Here is a 17359-nt window from a genome sequence, read left to right as displayed (position 1 = left end):
AGGATTGAATTACCCTCCCAAGAGACACGCAAAATGCCTGTGTGACACATCGGGAAGGATCTGTGACATGCTAGTTGCGATCCGCTGTAAACAATCAACTTCTATAATCCGTCACTCCCTTCCCTAATGACTGTCAGTTTTAACACGTACGGAAAAACACCTATGAAACGGCAGTGAAATGACAGCTCTATCGATTCAAGCTAAAACCAATCTGGTAAGTTTGACGCGATAACACTTTCTTTAGATATTGACTTCTCTGTAACTGAGAGTGTGAGTTTTGTTTAGCTAGATTATCCTCGGCGAATACAAACAGCTGTTTAAGATTGAACTGTTGTCTTGTAGGACTGATAAAAACATTGCGGCACTGACTAGGAAATAACGATATCTATATTGATAAAAGTCGACCAGAAACATTAATGAATAATGTCCTTCTCTTACTGCATGGTGACTTTTCAGTAAACTCTACAATATTCAAGAACGTGACCTTCGCTAAATTACATCAATAATGGGAGGACGGGATGTCCTGTTACATAAGTTAGCTTTCCTTCAAATTGCCCGCCTATTTTTCAGTTGTTTCTATTCTATCCATCAATTTGCATATTTATTTTGTATCCTCGTATTTTCCTTCGATTGTAGCGTGACATATGTGACGTCCTCTTTCAACATACCTTCACATGTCAACACTGTCTTGTTTCACAACTACATTTAAGATATAACAAGCATTATATGTGCACGATCCTTCGCAGTAAAGCACTATTTAAGCAATAGTGAAAATCAGACCTCTGATTTTCACTATTGCCTAAATAGTGCTTTACTGCGAAGGATCGTGCACATATACGTTTCATAACCGCAGTTCATATATATGTATTTCATATATATTTGTTGTTTGATTTATCATCTACGGGTTTATGTCGAATTAATTTGATGGCCTGCTCCCAGTTGGCTTGTTAGCTCAATTGGTGGAGCGCTGCACTAGTAACGCAGAGGTCAGTGGTTCGAATCCCGTACAGGCCTGAATTTTTTTCAGGTCTGATTTTCACTATTGCTTAAATAGTGCTTTACTGCGAAGGATCGTGCACATATACGTTTCATAACCGCAGTTCATATATATGTGTTTCATATATATTTGTTGTTTGATATAACAAGCATTCTTTTAAGGAAGATTCTTCTTGGTAGTGCCAGTGGGAAAATCAGTTAGGAAAAGTCACTATCCCAGAAAACTTCCCTTGTCCCGTAAGTGACTTAACAATTTTCAAAAGAGAATTTCAAAGGGTCTAAGGAAATGTTGTAATCGTTGACAAGTGTCCACGATGGTTTTCATCCTTATCTTACTTTCTGCTCATTACAATAAATTCGCATGAATGCAGGAACAAATGGAAACAAATTTTGAACAGAAGATAAAGTAAAACAGCAGCAGCTTACGTTATTTAAAAGCATGAAGTTACAACATACCTTACCTATAATTACGAATTTTGTTATCATGAATGACGTGCTTATTGAGGTAGAGCTCTGTCGAGTGTTTTTTTTTTTTTTTTTTTTTTTTTCCAATCGATAGGTCATTAGCAGGTTGAGCGAAAGGTTTGCAAATTAATGAATATTTCCGCCAGCCTGTGAGCTCTGAAATTAATCCTCTTGATGCCATGGGCCACTTGTCTGTGACAAGATCGAGCATGACAGCCTAGCATTTTCATATCAGCGCTTTTTAGTTTTCTATTTATTCGACTAGAAGCATATAATCTATTTTGAAGGCAACATTGCATCAGCACAGGAAAATGCCACTTGTCTGTGACAAGATCGAGCATGACAGCCTAGCATTTTCAAATCAGCGCTTTTTAGTTTTCTATTTATTCGACTAGAGGCATATAATCTATTTTGAAGGCAACATTGCATCGGTGAACCCGGGAAAATGCTAGAAATGTCCCAGGCTCAAATACGAAAAAGAATTTTTAAAAGCAGTGAGAGCTTTTCTACTACACTTTCGTTGTCCTCACATATTTTGATCACTTTCAACTTAAAATCGGTTTTCTTGATGTTCTCCCTGTTAGCCCTTTTAATTACGATTCGACTCTCTTCAGAGAATGTGCTGGTCCCGCATCGGCCATCACAGGACTTATTTACATATGACGTCACAATTGTCACGAATTTCTTTGATATTGCTCTGCATTGCAAATATATTTTCTAGAGCATCGTTTAAATTATCATTCGCAAAGAGACGCTGTAGTCGTAGGCGTTAGATCAAAGGAGCACGTCAAGTTGTCACAGAAGTTCCAAATCAATCTAATCGAAGAAAATGGTGAGTTAAAATCGATCAAATGCTTTCCTTTATGCGTTTAGGTGTTCTTATGAAGTGAAATTATCCTGCAGTAACATTTATTACGTTGAAATGAGACATAAACAGCAAACTTTTCGAAACGAAGTCCATTGAATTCTTGTCGCAGATTTAAAGAATTATGGAATTTTTCCCTCTTTCCAAAAATAGCGACACAAAACTGTCTTAATCGAGAGCGTTTCTTGAAAAGTTTTCGCTTTCGTTCGTGAAAATTTCGCTTCCTGTGCTTCAGTGGTTGCAGCAAATTTTTATCCAGGATCGAGGCTATAGGTACCTGGAAACAGCCTTTGATGAAAAAATAGTTTACGACGTGAATTTTCTTCTGGAAATACTCAGCTGAAAGCAGATCAGACTGACTTTTCAGAGCGATACAATTTCAATGTCCTTTAAATTCGCAAATGAAGGCTCGCCAGAATCTTCGAGAGAAAAGGGCGTTCAGACGCTTGTAAACAGTCGAGAAATGTCCCTATAAATATTCACCAAATTAGCTTAGGTTTTCTTCGTATCTACTTGGTTCATCAATTGACCTTAAGTAAATTGCACGGCGACTCTGCAAAAATAGTTAAATTTGTACAATTTAACTGGTAAAGTTTGATTTTAGGGCTGTGTGTTTGATCACAAACACTAATCACAAAATATTTGCATAAGTCGGCATAGTCCGTCACGCAACAGTGCTTTTCAATGCATTTAAAATAAGTTGTTCAAAACAGAACTGAAAAAAAAAAAAAACAAAAAACAAAACAAAAACTCATGTGGATTGCACAAAGTTAGTAGAGGGGAACTATGGATTGCATGAATTTTAAGCGCACTTCCGATTCGCATCTCCTAGTTTCATTGTATCACTTCAAGGTACAGAATCTGTGCGACAAAAAAAAAACAAAAAAAAACAAAGAAAATAACGAAAACAAAGAAAAAAAAGCCGTTGCTGTCACCCCCTTCATTTTTCTTCACAAAAACGTATGCTTGCAGTCCATGCTAAATGTACTAACACACCCACTGCGGTTAAGAAGTTTTGTTCAATCAAGCATTTATTTTTCTGCTAAATGATTTCGCTTTTTCAATATTTAAAGAAGACCACAAATTTTCCACTTGAAAGCTCGTAAGTCGTGCGAAACAAGGCGGGACAAGAGTGTATGACTCTTGCACATCAATGTCTCATTTTTAAATGCCTTATTGGCGAGGTAGCACTTTCCATCCCAGCCCTGTAATGGTATGTGTATTTACATTGTCATAAAATACAAACGTGGAAAGGTAGTGAATTCTTCTACAATTTATTTTGTACTTTAAATGATATATTCCACAATACTTGATGTCATTGACTGTCATGCACCCTTCAGTTAGGAATTCATAAAATCATGAACTATTTCTCAAGTGTTTCATTATATTGCGGCAAAACGTAGTAAATCACCACTGCTGCTCCTCATGGACGCTAGGATTTTGTCAAAAACTGCAGCTGCTGTATACTGGAAAGTTCGAAAATGAGGGTTCCATTGTTGAAAAGAAACAGTTTTATTTTAAAATCGGTATTGGGCTAACTGACAGACTGTAGCAGTTTTCATAAAGTGACAATTAACTGAAAATGTATTGCTTGCATTTTAGATAGAAGCTAATGAAAGAACTGATACTTAAGTTAACTAACCCTAACCCTAACCTAACAATCTTTTAGTCAAACAATGAGTGCTTTCTAGAGAAGAATTCAACTTGCTGTTTCACCTCGTTACCCCCAAAACAAACATTGACTCGAAAACCATTTATAAAGTTTGTTCAGTGACAGCAAATGATATTTTCATTTCTTTTAGCACCTGAGAATTTTTTTTTTTAATTGAAACTGGCGTGAAAGTATGAATGTTGGAAGTAACTGGTGTTTTTTTTTTTGTACTATCTTTCAGGCCGAGTTCAGCGAGAGGGAGAAGAAACGTAAGTACAGTACAAACATGTGTTAGATAATGTAAGCGTAAAATGTAAAATTACTTTTACAATCGTTATTTAAATAGCAAAACAGTCATTTTCACTTTTTATAGATAAAACATCTAGGCTCATCTTTCCAACAAACAGGTTTTAAGCACGTTTTATGTATTTTCAATCACAACCAGACTTCCGTGAAGCCTTCGAACTCTTTGATCACGATGGCAGCGGTTTCATCACCACTGACGAGATTGGGGTCGTCATGAGGAGACTGGGGCAGAATCCCTCCCCGTCGGAATTGGACGACTTGATCAGGGATGTCGATGCCGATAGTAAGTGAAGGTTTTGATACCTTAGCTTTGTCTTACAAATAAGCAAAACCAGTGGCATTTTTTTCTGTTGCAATTGTTTTTCTTGGAGAGGGCATGCATATTCCTCGAAACGCTTTAGTGACGGACTGGAAATGCTCTGAAAATGACTTTGAATTATCAGAAACTATGATTGTGACAGTCAAACTTGAGTGAACTACGTACTTCCTATTTCTGCACGTGTTAATGACCAGTCAGGGTCAAGATAACTTGTTTAGTTTACAACTCAACGAGCCTACTAATTCATTTTTATAGACAGTGGCCATATCGACTTCAACGAGTTTCTAGTCATGATGTCTCAGACAAAAGTGAAAGGTCAGCAGGCGGAATTGCGCCAGGCCTTCAGGCTCTTTGATGCAGACGATGATGGCTTCATCACGTTTGAGGATCTGAAAAGAGTTATGCGAGTCACTGGAGAAAATCTGGCAGAAAAGGAATTGAAAGACATGTTCACAAAGGCAGATGTTAACAAAGATAACCTTGTTGATTTGAAAGGTAAATTTGACAATTCTGAAATAGCCTTACTATAGATAATGGTTGGAAATAAAAAGGTAGAGTAAGGCCACCGCGCCTGGCGACCAGGCCCTGCTGGACACACGTTTCTCTACCGGTGGGAAGATTTAAGACGTGTCAGGGGGAGAGTTTTGTCGTTTGTCAGGAGTCTAGCACTATTAAAAGTGTCAGTGCTAGCCTATACCCCTTATAGGGTACCCATGCATGATGGGTAACACACCCCAACCCTCTCTCCCTTATACGAATAAAAAATGTCATTGCATGTTAATGTTTTTGTTATTTATTTGTTAATTTTTTCCATTTTTTTACAGAGTTTACCAGGATTGTGAGCAATGAGTAAATGGAAGGGTGTCTATACCATAAATCTGAATAACCCACTGAATAATTTGCAGTTTTTGTCTCGCCAAACTGCCGCGTTCAAATATTGCATACGTTTGAATGCATATGTACCTTTTTTGCTGTAATCGATAAGGTTTTCCTGTTAAACAAGCCGTGATTAGATAAAATATTGTAAAGGCTTGACGTTAGTGATGTTAAAAATAAAACGTTGTTCTGTGTTTTCGTTCTGGCTTTATTTATCCAAATAGATTTTTTGGCCTTAGATTGTATTCAGTCTTTTCGACGATTCAATGCTCAAATAAGTGACCCTTAGCTCCCAAATGAGATAGAAATTTAAAACCTCCTAACGGTATCGTTACATCGTTCGCTTCCCCTTCGTCTCCCTACTTGAATAAGATATCAACGCAGCAAGCGTGCGACAGGCATACAGTGAAAGACGGAAAAAAGCTTTTCCTTCGCTTTAGTAGGGCTAGTCCTAGTCTCCCGAGGTCCCAGAGAGGTCTAGGGACGAGACAAATAATCGAAAATACACACGATACACGAGAATTTAAAAAAATTATGAAACTGAGTAGCGAGAGAAGGAAAATTGAGAGATCATTTTAGTGACTGGTCAGTATTGACACGAGTGGCAGTTTAGCTGGTCTCGATTTTCTAAGTCGATTGGTTGGGAAGTCAGAAAAACTAACGCTGAATTCCTCAAGAACATGTGTTTTACAGACACCCAACACGGAAATAAATGGAAAGAAGCTATTTTTTCGACGAAAATACCATTTTCTTTACTTTGAGTTACATTCCTTTCAAAACAACATTCATTATGAAACTTAAACTGGGTCCGTTTCCAAGCACGCGCATGCATGTAGTGCAAAATGCAGCAACCATATGAATGCAATACCGGCGTGTATCAGTACATTTTCGGGATTTCATTGCAACTTGAGATATGTTATTCGAGGCAATCAAAACTGTCCCTTCTCTCAACATTTCTTGGACCGAAAATTACATTAAAAAGATATTGATAGAGAAATAAAACGATACATATTCTATAAACCATCGCATTATGATGACACCTTAGAACATCTTGGCAGGCCACTAAGCGTGTAAACAAATGTTTTGCCACGTCAAATTGACATGTATCTATAAATATATTTAAAATTTCTTCTTTTGTGACGTTCAGCAAGACAGATATCAGCTCCATCTCCATTTTGACATATGCACCCAAGAGCTACTGACTACGATCTGTTTTACGGAACCTCGCTCATCACCAACAGTTTTATTGCAACGAAATGGTGAGTTGCTGCGATTTATACACCATTTTAGGTTTATCATTTAGCGTACAAATGTGAAGTCCAGATAAGGAGAAGAACTTGGGCGGGAGCAGTTACATTCCTGCTTGTGTTTTGTAACTAGTATGGCTTGCGGTTAAAGAATTTTATCAGAGTTACTTCCATAATGTTGAGAGTCTCTTAGTAATAACTGTTTGTTCCCACTGTCGCGAATCAAAGACAACGTCGTTTTCGCCTTCACGATTGAACTTGAGTAACATTTGCCGTTTTAGCGGAAAAAGACGTGCGGCTGAAAACTTCACTGTATAGCAGCAGAATGAAAATAATACAAGAATAATTCTAAGGAATCTGTTGCACTGTTTCAGACTTTGCCCAAGTGTTCTTAAAAAATAAAAACACGCCATAAAAAGTGTAAATTTTGTATAATGTTCGCTCATGTTTACTTGAGAAGGACGATGCTTTTCAAGTATTAAAGTGGATACTCGTTTGATCGATAAGTTGTTTTTGATAACCCCAAATAGCCCCTTACGCTGTGCCTTAATAAGAAGAACTCTCGAGAAGCGCTATTCTCAGTTATGTTACCATCGTTTTGCTTAAATGACGCAAAATATCGCTTTTTGCCTGTGCCAAGAGACAAATGTCCCACACGCGCTCTTTAAATTATTTAGTAACAATAGTCATCAAGTTTTTTAAGACAAATATGGGATGTTTATCACTTGTAATTGTTTTTGTGGCAGTAGCGTCCTAATGTGTAAGCGTGATACAAAGATAATTTGTAATGTTACTCTGGGCGTCAGTCCAACCTTAAAACGCGTGAAATAAAACTGAACAGAACATCGATCTCAAAGGACGATTGCATCACATGTAATACGTATCTTGTGTTCCTTCGTTTTACACATCCACACTTTTGAGGTGCTAGATATAAAACGTAAATTTAGTTGGATTATTCATGTGCAGTATTTGGGTCCGCCTTGTCTCCAGATTTTGACACTAATTGCGAGTTTGTCAGAGATGTCAGCCAGTTATCTCATTAGCGATTCACGTTTCCTGTTTATCAAAATAAGAACCATGCTGGTAGCCGGATGCTGGTAAATTACTGTACGTAGCATGTGGAGGCCATGATTAAACTCTATTCACGAGCCCTGAGGTAAATTCTACTTCAATGCATTTGGCTAACTCAGCGGGAGTCCAATAAAATGAATTATTTTCAACTGGAATTAGGATTTTAAAGGAGTTTTTACGTTCTTTTACCGTTGTGTTAATCTCTATTTGTCCTTCTGCTTGTCTGTTTGTTTTCAATTATTTATTTTTTCAATGTGGTTTATTAAATTTTCTTTTCTTTTCTCATTTTTTCTCTCTTTTTCACTTTTTACTTTCCTCGTCGCAAAAAAAGTAGAATAGCTTTTTCCTATAAACCAACTCAGCCTTTTATTTTGCCATGAAATTCTTTATCTTACTAGTGAAGACGAAAACTGAACTAAATATGAACTAAACGTTTTCTGCATTTCTCTGATAGGCCGAGAATTTTTCCGTAGAGGAAGTCCAAGGTATAACTTGCCGTGACTCGTTCATTCACTATCAGTTCATACATCCATGCATTCGTGCATGGTCTGCACGTATACGCGCATCCATCCGTCTGTCCGTAAGGCCGTCTGTACGTTTGTCTGTACATCTGCCCGTCTGCCTTTATGTCTGTGTACCTCTATGCCTGTCTGTTTGTCTATGTTTATGTCGGTCTGTCTGCATCTCTGTCGTCTGTCTTCTGTTTGTCTGCCTGTCTGTATGCCTGTCTATCCATCTGCCTGCCTGTCAGTCTTTATGTCTTTCTGTCTGTCTGTCTGCCTGTCAGTCTTTATGTCTTTCTGTCTGTCTGTCTGTCTGTCTTTTTGTATTTCTGTCTTTATGTCTGTCTGTTTGTCTGTCTGTCTATCTGCCTGTCTGTATGTCTGTCTGTATGTATGTCTGTCTGCCCGTCTGTAGGTCTGTTTCTTCATCTACCTTCCGTTTGTCTGCCTGTCTGTTTGTCTGTCTATCCATCTGCCTTCTGTTTGTCTGTCTGTCTGTCTATCTATCTGCCTTCTGTCTGTCTTTCTGTCTGTCTGTCTATCCATCTGCCTTCTGTCTGTCTGCCTGTCTGTCTGTCTGTCTGTCTGTCTGTCAATCCATCTGCCTTCTGTCTGTCTTTCTGTCTGTCTGTCTATCCATCTGCCTTCTGTCTGTCTGCCTGTCTGTCTGTCTGTCTGTCTATCCATCTGCCTTCTGTCTGTCTTTTTGACTGTCTTTCTGTCTGTCTTTCTGTCTGTCTTTCTGTCTGTCTGTCTGTCTATCTATCTTTTTTTCTATATATCTAGCAATTTAACTGTTTTGTTTGACCAGAGTACAAGGAAGCATTTAACCTGTTTGATAAAGATGGCGGTGGTACCATCAGCATCAAGGAATTGAAGCAAGTATTCGAGGCGTTAGGTCAGCATCCTTCTGTGGAAGAAGTACAGAGTATGATCTCGGAGGTCGATGAGGATGGTGAGGTTAAGTGAAATATTTTCCGAAGAGGATTGCGGTTGACGGAGTGAGGAAAGTGGAGAGGAACGGGAGGGCTAATTCTAGATAGTTACAATCATCCGGCAGTGGAGCGTTTTTGTGTGGTACTTGGCTAGTCAGAAAGTTATCGGGAACACAACTACAGTTTTGTCTTAGATGCAAAGCGTTTCTCTAAAACGAAAAATGCAAATCAGACTTTCGATTTCGTTTAGATCTGGTCGCTTAGGGTTCCTATGACAGAATTGGTCGTTCAGTGTCGAAAGTGGCCTATAATTGCTTTGGTTTTGCTAAGGGTCTGTTATTAGTTAGCGAAATACCTCACCTCCTTTCAGCCAATTGCCGTTTTGCTTTATCAGGCTCTTTGTACTTGCATAAATTTCTATGTGTTCTTTCTATCCTCCAGGGAGTGGCGAAATAGATTTTGAAGAGTTTCTAAAATTAATGGTGGCCAAACAAGCAAACATGACAATGGAGGAAGAACTACGAGGTGCATTCAATGTTTTTGATAAAGACGGTAGTGGATACATCTCATCACAGGAGCTTAAACAGGTCAGCGAAGAGCCTACAACCTACTACAGCGTCGTAGCAAAACCAGGGTAGATGATTAGTAGCCATTTGCGCGATTGCTGTCAAATCTCTTCGCTGTGCTTTGTTTTTCATATTTGTTTTGTTTTGCTTTGTTTGTGTATTTTCGTTGTTGTTGTTGTTATTGAATTATTTCTACGTCTCTTAGAGGGATGAAATTGATACGGCATCGTTGATTATTATTTCAATCAATCAATCAATACTTTATTTACCCACGTAGCGTCAAGGAGCTCGTAGAGCTCGTTCAAACTACGTACGTGCCTCTAAGATTAAGAATCGAAAAAAAACCTAATACATACTGTAAAGACCTAATAGATTAGAAATTGCAATAACTTAAAATTAACATTAAAATTTAGTTTATACAATGAAGTTTAGAGTCACTTAAATACAGGTATAAAATGGTGAAGCAGCTAATTAAAAGTTTCAATGTTCGCAATAGCTTCTTAAAAAGGTTGATATTATTGGCCAGTTTCACATTTGTAAGTAATCCATTTCTCATTTGCACACACATATAGGTGAAAGATTTTTTCATAAAATTTAAATGAAATTTAGGTGCGCACAAATTAATGCCGGTTCCTCTCAGATTGTACATAGTTTCCCTAAAGCTAAAAAAAAATCTCTGATATACTTGGGACCGTCACGGTCATGCAAACAATTATATAACGGAATAAGGGATTGTTGTTTCCTTCTCTGGGCTAACGTTTCCATATTCAAGATTCTCCTATTGACTTTTAAATGACAAGGGAAGCTATAAAGTACATACGTGTACTTCTAAGTTGTTCTTTGAATACGTCAACTCAACCGTCCTGCTAGACCAAATTAACATCCGCAGGTTGGGTTAGTCTCGAAGCATTTATCAACACATGTTCAAAACGATTTTAGGTCTTAGAGAATCTCGGCGAGTTACTGACTGACGAGGAGGTTGACGAGATGATGAAAGAAGCCGACCTGGACTGCGACGGACAAGTCAACTTTGACGGTAAGAAGGACATCCTTGACACAGGAGCCTGCATGGAAATATTAACCATTGAGAAGTTATGCCGGTCGGTCATATGCAGATCATTTTAACATGTTTTACCACCGGTTACACAAATAATTGAGCTATAGTGTACCGTCCCTATGTTTAAATCATGTCCATTCTGCTCTCAGTTATGTGCTTACTCAGTAGCTGTGGAATCGAACGCAGAAACACATTTCCTCTCTCAGATTTAGTAAAAACCAACAACCCGCAGTCGTTACAGTGGCCAATCAGAACTAAAGACGATATTACAGGAAGGAAACGAGAACTCGAACCATAGTCAAGCACCACCAGAAACGCGGGAAAACGCACGTGACCCAGATGCAGATGGTTTAAGTTTTGAATCTGATTGGTTAACGGGCAGGGTGGGGAGAGCTTTCTAGACTAATCACAGAGCAAAGTAAAGCATATTCAATGCAATTATCTATTTCTCGCGACCCTCATTTGATATATATTTACCCAGGCTCTCTTTCCTTGACACAGTCAAATACTTAAAGCTTACTAAGTCTTATTAGTCTCGCTCTGGTCTGTACAGCTTAAGGTCTTTCTTATCTTGAGCTATTTGACTGCTTTGCTTAAGGTTATTTGACTAGACTTTAAGACAAAGCGTTGAATTTGTTGCGTTGTTACTTTTCATTTCAGAGTTTGTGAAGATGATGAGCAATGTCAACAAATAGGAACAGATGATAAATTCTTTTCCAGCCAAATTTCTAATGTATGCCATGTCACTTTTTCTGTTTGTTCTGGTTCGTCTCTGTACACGTCCGTGTGCGTGCGTGTACGTGTCAGTTGCGTGTAATGTGTGCGGAGTGGTGGAGCTGGAGGAGGTATTTCTACTCTTTTCTACTCTTCAAATGGCAGGACACAGTGCACTATAGCTGTTATACTCTCATCTACGAATAATTTTTAAAATTATGGGTTAAAACAATAAAGAGCAATCTGCTTAGTAGATTCTCGTTTGAAATTAAGACGCCGCCCGGGAGAAGCGATGCGCTTACTTACGGTGACCCCCCGAACTAAGGCATTTTATAAAGAACCTTTTGTTTTTCATCATCGATGATAAGTCGAGATACTTTGCGTTTATCACACACGGTCACTGATTCATGCGCTTATATTTTTTGCCTCGATATTCAGATATTGAACTCTTCTGGAGAATTCTTAGGGCGAACTAGAAAATTTTAACTTTTTAAATGAACTCTTGATTGAATTTTTGAGAGCCTTTTGCAGTTGTTAGGAGTTAAACACTTTCCCAGTCAAGGAGTTTACTCGAGGATGTCATAACCTTTTTCACATCTAGAGGGCTTATAGCCGTATTAGCTTGCGGTGTTTCGAAAAATTTCATTCATTCATTCTAGAAGGTCAGACTAAAATCTTACTAACACAACTAAGGATAATCTGCAAGGGAACTATACTGTCACCAGTTACTGTTTCTGCATGGTTGTAAACCTGAAAGGTATGAAATGCCTGGCCATGAAAGTCAGCTGAAGTGCTCTTCCTTACAACAGCAAAACAAGTCATTTGAGTTAATGAGGTGTATCATATTTCCAACGATACGATGAGTAATCTATTTCAAATATATGATATAAATAATTTAAAGAGTTTTACACAGACTCAAGGCAAACTATTTTTGTGAACTAGAAAGAACTTGCACACAATTTCTTATCTTGGTAAAACATTGGAGTCATTGAAATCTACTGAAAAATTACGAAAAAAAAAGCCAGTTTTCATAAACGAACATAAAACTCTTACAAAGCAATCCAAATTAAAAGGGCCTCTCTGAAAGCTGCCTTGGTGAGTTGGGTTCCCTCATAAAATATTATTATTACTGTATTAAGCTCACAACTCCTTTTCAATAAGATGTGTAATATTCACTGTGATGTAAGCAATTTGAGAAGTTTTGAGTGGGACACAGATGATATCCAAATTCTAGCCCCAGTTTTCTGGGATAAATATAGTCATGCTGATGAAATTTTTTTCACCTTGGTAGCACAAGTTAATTAAAACATGAGTTTTTAAATGGACTGAAAAAAAGTAAAAAATTATTTTAAATTTTTGTAAACCTTTTTTTCCCATCTTGAAGGAATTTATTTTGGTCAATCTTTTGAATTAGGATCAAATCCACTAAAAGTAAAACTGTCATGCAAATTTTATCAGTGCTACGACAGCGCAACATTGATTAATTTTTCTAACACCAAGTGGTAAAGACCACTTTTAAATAACTTTTTTGGGTTAATAATATCTTATGACGTAACAATTTTTAAATGATTCAACAGAATTAAACTTATATCTATATCTCACAGTAATAATAAATCAAATCACACTTAAATATCTTCCTAATGTTTAGGAAGCAAAAATTTAATGTAGCTGATACAAGTAGTATCTTTACTGATTTACAATTCCAGACATTCACTTCATCCATAATTTTTCTTTCAGTGCAAACAGGAAAAAACAATGAGGAATGGTCAGAACTTTACTTGCTTGTCATCATCTTAACAAACTCTGTAGACACAAAAGATGGAATGAGAGCGTAAACATGAGCACATAACACTTTCATTTGAACCATTACTGCTTCATAAGAAAAATGCCAGTAAATATCATGATAGGAAAGACAATAATAATTAGTATATACTAAAACAGTGGATAGCATCGAAGGCGTGCTCTGATTGGCTAGTCAAACTCCGACTATCCTTTGCTATTTACCTCCGAGCAACTCGAGAAAAAATGGCGCCCTGGTTTGCATCTGTGACAAGTGAAGTAATCACTCAAATTAAAGACGGTGGTGTATATTATCTCACTGTTTTAGTGTATAGTAAAAAAACTATTCACCTCAGTGTCAGCAGTTAGCGGTGGATATTTACCTCGCCTCTTCGCGGCTCGGTAAATATCCACCGCTAACCACCTCCACTTTGGTGAATAGTTGTTAATTATCATGATAATAAAGATAAATCTACTGTGTACATCAGTTGCAGTATTCAAGGTGGGTGGAAGCTACTTATTCGAATGAGGACAGATATGGATCAACTTTCAACGCTATGAAAAATGTCGAGCAAAACTTTTCAATGACACACATCTTAGCTAGAACTTCAGAGATCCTTAAAGAGTTTTGAAAGATCTTTGTCAAGATTGTCAATAAGATCCTCAAAGGTCCTCCTTATAAGGATCTTATAGGATCCTCTAGTATCCTTCAAAGATTTTCATCAGGGACTGCATCTAAATTTCTTGATCTCTTCCTTAGTTACTTGGATACAACTTGGGAAACATGTTTTTGTTTTTTCAAAAAGGAGGAAGAGTGCAGGCCTCTTAAAACCTCCCCTCACCACAGCTTAACCTAAAAAAGATTCTATCAAAAAAGTCAAACCATCACCTTCATAATTAACTTGTCCATCTCCATCGATGTCTGCCTCTCGAATCATCTCATCAACTTCCTCATCTGTAAGTTTCTCTCCCAGGTTTGTCATTACATGACGCAGCTCAGCAGCACTGATAAAACCATTGCCATCTTTATCAAACACCCGAAAAGCCTCTCTGATTTCTTCTTCACTGTCTGTTTCTCTCATCTTCTTGGCCATCATGGTGAGAAACTCTGGGAAGTCAATTGTTCCATTACCTACAAAAAATGCAGTCATGTTGGTGAAGTTCTATGGTTAATGAATTAAACTGCAACAGTACTAAGGGAAACATAACCAAGGGTTATTTCAACTTAGGGAGGCAATTTTTTCTTTGAACTGTTCACTAGAATCATAATAATCCAGAATTTCAAAGGGTGCCATGATATGATACCCTTGTTGCTCTTGGTTCAGGTATGATGTACAATTGCTGAATCCTTGAGATCTCTTTAGTAAGGAGTTAGTTTAGGTTTAAGTTTAATTCATTCGCCACAGGAATGGCAGGAGAAAGGAACAGAACTTTCGTTCCAATTGACACCTAACCCTTTTTTACCCACCCATCCCACTGCGGGGAGGACATCCATCACACAGTAATCTCGTGTGTGGGAAATTAATGACTCCTACCCCAACCCTGCAGGAGACAGGACCTCCATTTATCATCCCTATCAGAGAAGAGTAGAAAGTCTAACCATTTGCAGATATTATTACAAAAGGCAGCACTTTCTTCTCAGTTAATTAAAGACCCTGAGTGTTAGTCTGGCTAGATTTGAACTCACGACCTCCCGCACAACAGTCCGGCACTCTACCAATTGAGCTAACCGGGAGGCGGTTTTAACAATGAACAATTTAACAAGTAACAATTTAGACATCATACCTACAGTGCGTTTGTCTGGCAATTCAAAACTGACCAGAAAGCATTTACAAAACAGCACAGTACTGACTCAAATAGGGTTTGACATTCAGATTTTAAATTCACCATTAAAAAAGTTTGAATTGGCAATTATTATTATAATAATTGTGATTTGGGATCAAGAATCCAATGTCAAACAAGTTTTATGAAAACTCCCACCATCTGCATCTACTTCATTAATCATATCCTGCAGTTCTGCTTCAGTTGGGTTTTGTCCTAGAGATCTCATCACTGTTCCAAGTTCTTTGGTGGTGATGGTACCATCTCCATCCTTATCAAAGAGCGAGAACGCTTCTTTGAATTCTTTTTTTTTTTTAAGAATGAAGAAAACAAAAAGTTAATGGCTGTAAATAGCAAGCCAAAGCTTATTGACAGTATTAACTTGAATGTTTAAAAAAATTATTTCTTCCCCTCCTTTTGAATGTCCCATTCTAGAAATTTCACCCCCTTCAACCCCCCCTCCGTTTCCTATGGAATTTACCCATGACCCAAGCTCCCTATAATCTAGGTCATAAATATTTTCTGTAAATTCAGAGTGTATTTAAATCTGAAAATAATTCAGTTAAAACTCTACTTTATACACCGAATGTAAATATGGCATCCAATTTGAATTGCCATTGTTCCAGACTCACTAGCCTCGTCTTTGCATGGAAACACAAAAGGATTATTACATGTGTGAGAGGCTAGTGAGTCCAGAACAATGGCAACTCAAATTGGTTGCCATATTTGCATTTGGTGTATAATGCTTTTTTTTTTCTCTAGAAACACAAACAAACAAAAAAAGGCAAAACAAAAGAAAACAAACATAAAGAAAAAGTTTAATACCTGCAATTTGTTCCTCTGTAAGTTGATCAGCCTTGAGAAGAAAAATAAAGAAAACACTCTCACTAAATGGAAAATAATTAGTACAGTTGAGTGAAATTGGGAACAAGCCATTAACATTTACTTTCACCGGGCTGAATAAGATTAAATCACTGATATGATATATTATATATCATGCAAATATATAAGGATTGCAGATGGGAGAGCAAATACCAACAACAACAAATTGTCAAGACAAATGTGTGATTCACTTACAGAGGGGATCTCAACTGCATCTTTTGTATTAATTTTTCATGGGAGAAACTGTGAATTCGAACGAACCTCCATGATGTTAAGCTAGGATTGGTCAATAATAGTTCGATTTATTGCATTTCATCTCATTTGCCTCATCGCTTGTGTTTTGCTGATCCTTATTGCAATAACCTCGGCTGAACAAAAAATTGCATTAATTAGAAACTCGCCAAAGTGAAGATATATGTGACCTCTCACGGGAAAACGTTCCGAACGGTTAGCCGTTCACCAGCCGTTCATCGGCCGTTCGACTGGATTGGCAAGCCGTTTGAACGACTCAAGCTATCCGTTCTTGAATATTCATCATCCGTTCGAGCTATCCGTTTAAGAAACTTCATCATCCGTTCGAACGCCTCTAGCTATCCGTTCTTGAATATTCATAATCCGTTCGAACGCCTCCAGCTACCCGTTCTTGAATATTCATCATCCGTTCGAACGGTTCGAGCTATCCGTTCGAGAAAATTCATCAGCCGTTCACTTCGCACTTTGGCAACGATGGTAGAAACATTTTCGGTGTGATCGCAATCTTCTCTCGTTGAATTCTCCATTTTGTGATTGTGTGAAATGGCGCTAATTGACACAAGTTGTTGGCAGTGACCAAGGCAACACATTTTTGATGGAGTGACAGGGAAGCTGGGATTATGTAAATTTAAACCCGAATTGAAGTTGAGAACAGTTCTCAACTTCAATTACTATGCTTTTCGCGTGCAAGTTCCTTGGTTGTACCTTATCTTAATCGGTCGAATTCAATGATAAAAATATTAATTATAATCCATTTGAATGCGCCGAAAGCGAAGTCGAGTTATTCAAACGATTGAGTTTCGACTCGTTTCAAGTTATCTTTTCACAGATTGTGTCAAATACCTCGCGTTACTTAACACCGTGTCACCCAACGCGTGACGCTTTCATGAAATAATCCTTCGCTTTGGCTCAAGACAAGAGCTTGGGACGCCTGTGTCGGCATTCGTTTTGACGAAACCATCATTTCTGTTCAAATAATTTCTACAGGCCATCACTTCTATTCTTAAACTAATGAAAAAAAGATAGCTTCCAAAAATGTTTAATTTCGTTTCAC

The 17359-nt window shown here is 37.7% G+C and overlaps 3 protein-coding genes across 4 annotated transcripts in view; 2 read left to right on the top strand and 1 right to left on the bottom strand.

Moving 5' to 3' along the window:
* The first annotated feature begins 39 nt into the window (after window positions 1-39).
* On the top strand, window positions 40-5672 carry LOC111325800 (uncharacterized). Of its 2 annotated transcripts, none has more exons than XM_022929691.2 (5): window positions 40-214; window positions 4219-4246; window positions 4423-4566; window positions 4858-5097; window positions 5427-5672. In XM_022929691.2, the coding sequence occupies exons 1-5, from the start codon at window positions 179-181 to the stop codon at window positions 5453-5455; spliced, it is 477 nt and encodes a 158-aa protein (XP_022785426.2). In that variant the 5' UTR covers window positions 40-178; the 3' UTR covers window positions 5456-5672. The 2 variants fall into 2 exon arrangements, with proteins under 2 accessions (XP_022785426.2, XP_022785427.2); XM_022929692.2 differs by lacking the exon at window positions 40-214 and adding an exon at window positions 2151-2293.
* A 926-nt stretch (window positions 5673-6598) lies between these two features.
* On the top strand, window positions 6599-11824 carry LOC111325801 (uncharacterized). Its single transcript, XM_022929693.2, has 6 exons — window positions 6599-6737; window positions 8251-8281; window positions 9111-9254; window positions 9676-9821; window positions 10740-10836; window positions 11518-11824. Exons 1-6 carry the CDS (start codon window positions 6735-6737, stop codon window positions 11550-11552), a joined length of 456 nt encoding a protein of 151 aa, XP_022785428.1. The 5' UTR covers window positions 6599-6734; the 3' UTR covers window positions 11553-11824.
* A 1372-nt stretch (window positions 11825-13196) lies between these two features.
* Window positions 13197-17359, bottom strand: part of LOC111325802 (calmodulin) — a 4953-nt gene continuing 790 nt past the window's right edge. Inside the window, exons 2-5 of the mRNA XM_088729295.1 lie at window positions 15997-16027; window positions 15331-15474; window positions 14240-14482; window positions 13197-13374 (exon numbers count right to left, since the gene is read on the bottom strand). Coding sequence (XP_088585421.1) covers window positions 13346-13374; window positions 14240-14482; window positions 15331-15474; window positions 15997-16027 — 447 coding nt within the window. The 3' untranslated portion in view covers window positions 13197-13345. The remainder of the gene's footprint in view (window positions 13375-14239; window positions 14483-15330; window positions 15475-15996; window positions 16028-17359) is intronic.

This window comes from Stylophora pistillata, chromosome 8 (genome assembly GCF_964205215.1).
Source record: "Stylophora pistillata chromosome 8, jaStyPist1.2, whole genome shotgun sequence".
Lineage (NCBI taxonomy): Eukaryota > Metazoa > Cnidaria > Anthozoa > Scleractinia > Pocilloporidae > Stylophora > Stylophora pistillata.
The sequence above is the reverse complement of the archived record's forward strand: the minus strand, read 5'-3'. Positions and strand labels throughout refer to the sequence as shown.